General features: G+C 43.5%; 1 protein-coding gene across 1 annotated transcript; it reads right to left on the reverse strand.

The window, feature by feature from the left end:
- Window positions 1-1,655: 1,655 nt before the first annotated feature.
- Window positions 1,656-5,331, reverse strand: LOC134630962 (zinc finger CCHC domain-containing protein 12). Its single transcript, XM_063478803.1, has 2 exons — window positions 4,842-5,331; window positions 1,656-4,535 (listed from the first exon to the last, which is right to left on the reverse strand). Exon 2 carries the CDS (start codon window positions 3,562-3,564, stop codon window positions 1,843-1,845), a length of 1,722 nt encoding a protein of 573 aa, XP_063334873.1. The 5' UTR covers window positions 3,565-4,535; window positions 4,842-5,331; the 3' UTR covers window positions 1,656-1,842.
- Between the last annotated feature and the right edge of the window lie 815 nt (window positions 5,332-6,146).

The raw sequence follows: 6,146 nt of genomic DNA on the forward strand, positions 1-6,146 counted from the left end.
TGGTAAGGGGTTTTACGATCTTAGAAAAGTCCTTAATAAACCGCCTGTAATACCCCGCAAACCCTAAGAAGGAGCGGAGTTCTTTCAAGTTCTTGGGACTTGGCCATGTTTTTAACGCTGCTACTTTTTCAGGGTCTGTTTCGACACCATTTTGGGAGACAATGTGCCCTAAGTACCGAACTGACGTCTGAAAAAACATACATTTTTCAGGCGATAGCTTCAGACCGTATTCTTTGAGACGATTAAGCACGTGGAGAAGGCGGGTCTCATGTTGTTCGAGGGTCTCGGAGTAAACTATAAGGTCGTCTAGATAGACCAGGACTTCCTTAAGGTTGATGTCGCCCATACATTTCTCCATCAGCCTTTGAAACGTGCTGGGAGCGTTCGTTATGCCTTGGGGCATCCGGTTGAACTCGAAGAACCCCATCGGACATACGAAGGCTGTTTTGTGCTTATCTGTCTCATCGACCTCGATCTGGTAGTACCCGCTTTTGAGGTCAAGGACCGAGAACCACTTCGATCCTGTCAAGGCGGAGAACGCTTCTTCCAAATTAGGAAGTGCGTAGGCGTCTTTGATGGTGTTCAGATTCAACTTGCGGTAATCTACACAAAGTCTTACGTCTCCATTTTTCTTCCTTACCACCACTATCGGTGAGGAAAATGGCGACTCGGATTCGCGAATGACACCTGCATCGCTTAGCTCCTGCAAATGCCTCCGTACAGCGTCAAGATCTTGTGGTCGTACGGGGCGAGGTCTGTGTTTAAAGGGGGTTTCATCGCTCAGTTTGATTTGGTGTTTTACTTTGTTAGTGCAACCAAAGTCTGTATCGTGTAGTGCGAAAACCTCCGACATAGCACTTAACTTTTGTGTGATTCGTTCTTTCCACTCAGCAGGGACTGGAGAATCAGCAAAGTTAAGATTAAGCTCAGCAGGGTTTGAGCTGGGAGTCTGTTTAGACTGCTCTGTGATCTGACTGTTTGGTATGATCTCTTGAATAGCATGCATTTCAGCAATGACACTTTTCGCAGGGATAACTATGTCATGCTTACTTTCATTTCGCAGGATCACTGGAAGCTTTTGTGAGGGTTTCTCAGCAAGGGTAAGTAGACAGTTGGTGACCAAGACACCACCTGGCAAGGACGATGCAGAGGGGGTCTCGACCACTACCCACCTGCCTGAGGGTTCAGTTTTTGCGTGGACTAAACCCTCTAAGACTCGACTTTGGCCTGCAGGAATGACTTCAGGCTCTTTCCCTGACAGAGTGACAAGACCAAGGCTGTCGTCCTCTTTTTGCTTGTGTCTTTGTTGTAACACGCTCAGCACTACTCTATAACCATAGGGCAGGATACTGAGGTTTGTATCAGCCAGGGAGAGACTTTCAAAGACAAGGTCAAGAGTGTTAGTGCCAATTAAGAGAGAAGACTGAACACTAGAGCGTGTGTCTGGAACAATTAATGCAAGAGAGGACACGGTAAGTTCAGTACCAAAACAGCTCTTTGGAAAGGTAATGTCGACACAAATATAGCCTGAATATGGGACATTCTGACCATTTGCAGCTTTGACTTCTAGCAGGTCCTGTATTGGATGGATTTCAAGGTCTGCAAGATTCTTTTCATAGAACGACCGGGACACTGTGGTCACTTGGGATCCGGTATCAAGAAGGCAGTTGCAAGCTTGAGCATTGATTTTTACTTGAGCAGTGTACTTAGCTCCAATTAGACCTTTGGGTAGTTTCACAGTGGCTGATTTACTGTTTGAGAATCGGTTTTTGGGCTTATCTGAAGGTTCGGTGGGACTGGTTTTATCCGTAGCACCCATTTGTCCCGCAATGAGGGCTCCCTTTAGTTTAAAGGCTGTGTTTGCTTGTTTTGTCTATCCCACTGTAACTGTTTTTCTTTCAACTGTTTCCTTTTGTCAGTGACTAAAGACGGGTTTGGGTCATTTGGGCACACAGAGGCAATATGGCCGTCTTCGCCACACTGGAAGCAGTATCCAGGCTTGGGCCTACTCTTCGCAGCTTGGGATGTCAAGGAGGTTCGTTCTGATACTTTAGAGTTGGTCTTGGCATTAGCTTTTGAAGGGTTGGACTTTTTCCTAGGAGGGTTCGGGGTTAATGTTGCAAGATGGCTTTGAAGCTGACTGATTTGTGTCTTTAGTTCTGTGACCAGATCTTTTTGAGCATCTACTGGTGGGTCTACTCTCTGGGGTTTCAATCTTGTCAGTTCACTCTGCAGCGCAGTTATTTGTGTTCGCATTTCAGTGAGATCATTTTGCATGTTGAGCGCAGGAATGTCAGCATTTGCAGCAATAGAGTGAGAGGCTACTTTTGGTCTGGTGGCAGCAAAATGTTTTTTCATTCGGCTTTCTTTTGCAATATGCTTGTCCTCTTCCACTCTCAACTGTAGCAGCAGCTCGGTGAATGAGGGGGGTTTGTCTTTTTTCCTTTCGAGCTGAAGATCTGTTAACAAGGCATTATCCCAACACCCCCGACAGAATTGACGCAGAAGGTGTCGGTCTGCTTCACCAGCTAAGACACCACCTCTTTTCAGAGCTTCTGAGAGAGCTGTTTGCAAGCGATGGAGGTAGTGTGAAGGCTTTTCACCTGCATCTTGCAATGTGTTGAGAAATTTGGCGAAAAGCTCATCGCCATCCTCCACAGTGCCAAAAGCTGAATGGAGTAGTTCAAGATAAGCTGAAGGCAAAGCTTCAGGGCCCAGAGGTTTCACCACGTTGGCAGCAGGCGGTACAAGACTGTCTAAGATTTTCCGCGAGCGTTGCAAGTCAGACAGATTGGGATCTTGAAGTAGGAGCTCTACACTGTGGCGCCATGTATCAAAGTCCACCTCATGACTAGGACAGGGTAGTTTACCTGAAAAATTTCTGAGGCGGAAAGAGGCATTCACTGGTGAGACAAGAGCTTCACTTCGCACAATGTGCTCTACTACAACCTTTTGCACCTCAGGGTGTGTCATAAAGCTCTGTGGAATGGTAGTTTGTAGATCTGGTTGTGTCTGGTTGACTGACTCAGAATCGCTGATGCGTTCGTTAGCTTTGATTGGTTCTGGAGTTTCACTCTGGATTGGTTGGTCACTTGCCCGTACCTGGGTTGTTGGTTCACTTTGTGCGTCTGGGGTAGGAGATTCTGTGCTGTGTGTGACTGATTGAGCACATTGGGAAAAGTGTTCATGTAAAACAGCTTCAAAAGATTTGCCACTAAGTTTAGCAATGCTTTGCAGTTCATTGAAAAAACTGTTGGTGGCGACGTTGGTAACAGCTGCGATGTACTCAGGTGACAGGGCTCGTATCTGATAAGTGACTTCATTCGGACATTCAAGTGTGTAAGGTAGTAAGGGTTCAAGTGTTGACAGAGCAGCTCCACTCTCATACTCCACAATAACATTTTTGTGGTAAGAAGACTTGGGATCATCTATCTTAAGGGTTCTTGCTGTTCGACCATATCTGTTTAAAAAGTCTTTTAAAGCTTCATCAGCGTCTGTGCCTGTAATCCCACTAACAATAACTGAGTTTGGGATTTTAACATTCTCTCTGTCAACTATTTCCATTTTGCCGGACTTGGCCTATTTTTGAGGTCTGGGTCAGGAAAACAACCTTGAGGAATCAATTACTACTCCTGGCTGGCTCGCCACTTCTGTAACACTTCTGGAGTCGTTACAGTATGCTAGGACCAGTTAGGTTCGACTACTAGAGTAGTAATGAGTGTAGTGTGTGATAAAGACCACAGACCAGAAAATACGTTTAAATTGCCGGCTTGTTATTTTGAAAAAGACAGAGAAAAGACAGTTATAGACACATTACATAAAACATTCAAATTCACATTTAAGGAAGACAAGATATTTTCTTTCCCCTTTTTAGTTCAGTAACTTCTGTTAATTTATCCTATTTATTTCAAAACCTTTTATTTGGCTTTAAAGGGATGTTAATTTCAACCTAGGCTATTGTTTTATTCATTCCAAGTTCTAAGTTCAAGTTTATCTTTTGATCTATTGTCATTAACACTGTGTTATTTTAAATCAAGTTTAGTTCTTTTAAGCCCAAGATTTAATTTAATCTTGGTCTAAGTTCAACCTTTAAATTTCAACCATTCCTTATTTTGTTTTAACCCAACAAAATTATTTACATCTCCAATAACACCATTACAGCATTAAAATTGGTTGTCCAAAATAAATTACAAAAACATGTAAAAACTGAAAACAATTCAGCAAAAGGCTGAACAAATCCCTTAAACGAACAAATAAACAAAAGAAAATTGTCTCTGTGTCCTTTAACTATAAATCCTGGAATTGCTCTGAATGATTATCCAGTGCTTTGAAAGTCCACTGTTCTTTTGCAGAGGTGTATGGATTAATCCTACCAGTTTTTTAGTGAAAGAGTTCAACGTCCAGCAGGGGGCGGTTTTCCTTTTTCCTGCTCGGTACAGTTCAATGGGTCTCTGGGTGGCTCGCCATCTTGTTTCTCGCTCAGCGGATCAAACTCCGATTCTAGCTCGGCATTTCCCGATCCAAACCTTAATGGCCTACCATAACAACAAAGCAATATGCATAAACATTTGAAAATAACACACGGGTAGCCCTTAAATAATAGTAAAAGTCCGTTTTTTCCAGCTTATTCAGTCTTAAATGAGGTGACGCCAATATGGCGCGCTGAAACACCGTCAAAGGCCTTTGAACTGCAGCCTGTGTGTCAGTTAAGCACCAATCCACCGTTTTTTTAACATAAAACAACATAAATCTGCTACCTTGACTTTCCATTTGCATGAAATGAGCAATATAATACAACAAAACATTTCTTGCATGAAATAAAATACAATTTCTGAACTCACCAAGTCCCGTTCGGTTACGTTCACAACGTCACCAAGGCAAAGACAGGTCGGAAAAACAAAAATATATTCTCCAGAGTACAAAAATGGATTTATGTAGACTTCTAGCTTGTTTTTTTTAATATTTTTCCACTCGTTTAGGCAGCAGCTCCACAAGGACTGTCTGCATTTCTCCCTCTCCAGCTTCAAAAAGAAGGAACAACCCGATTGGGTGTGGCTATCACAGGAGTCACGCTACAGCGTACCCTTTCACAATAAGAGTCTGAACACATATTTTAGCCATTTTACCTGAATTAACATAAAAACACCATAAATTAGCAAGTTTTTTAACCTTTTAACATATGTTTAAACACAAATGAAATCCTATACCATGAATTATATCATTGCTGATGTTTTTAATGAATTTTCTAACCATTATGTTCTATTTATTGACTATTTATCACCTGTAATATGTTTCTTATGACTGTTTTTACTAACAGGCTTTTGTTTATTGACAACTATGTTAACCAGGGTTACACTGAGAACTACAAACTCAATCACAAAACAATAAACTTCGGGCGTGGTAACTAAACCGCAAAACATGAAGCACACAGCACAGGGGGGAAACATGGTGGAAGGACATGAAGACTGACTACACGGCATAACGAGAGGATGGGCAACAGGTGGAAACACAGCAGGAACAAATCTGACTAACTGAACAGGGGAAGCAAAACAACATAACACACGAGATACGGTAGCTTCAAAATAAAACAGGAAGTAAATGGTAAATGGCCTGTATTTATATAGCGCTTTACTAGTCCCTAAGGACCCCAAAGCGCTTTACATATCCAGTCATCCACCCATTCACGCACACATTCACACACTGGTGATGGCAAGCTACGTTGTAGCCACAGCCACCCTGGGGCGCACTGACAGAGGCGAGGCTGCCGGACACTGGCGCCACCGGTCCCTCTGACCACCACCAGTAGGCAACGGGTGAAGTGTCTTGCCCAAGGACACAACGACCGAGACTGTCCAAGTCGGGGCTCGAACCGGCAACCTTCCGATTACAAGGCGAACTCCCAACTCTTGAGCCACGAGCCACGAGGAAGTGACACCCACTGTGAGACCCAGACAAAGACACGCGAGCTTAACACTAGGAGAGGGACACAAAGATGGCAAGAGAGAGCGACAGAGGGAGAGAGACACTAAGGAGTGTGCTAAAGACAGAACACAGAGACAATGAACGTGAAATGACAACAAGACTGACAAACACAGGAAACACTGTGGACAACAGACAAGGAAAACACTGAGGGAGCTAAACCAGCA

This window comes from Pelmatolapia mariae, linkage group LG7, assembly GCF_036321145.2.
Source record: "Pelmatolapia mariae isolate MD_Pm_ZW linkage group LG7, Pm_UMD_F_2, whole genome shotgun sequence".
NCBI lineage: Eukaryota > Metazoa > Chordata > Actinopteri > Cichliformes > Cichlidae > Pelmatolapia > Pelmatolapia mariae.

Bases quoted from the DNA above. Each gene is read 5' to 3' on its own strand.
- LOC134630962 (XM_063478803.1), bottom strand. From the start codon at position 3,564: ATGGAAATAGTTGACAGAGAGAATGTTAAAATCCCAAACTCAGTTATT.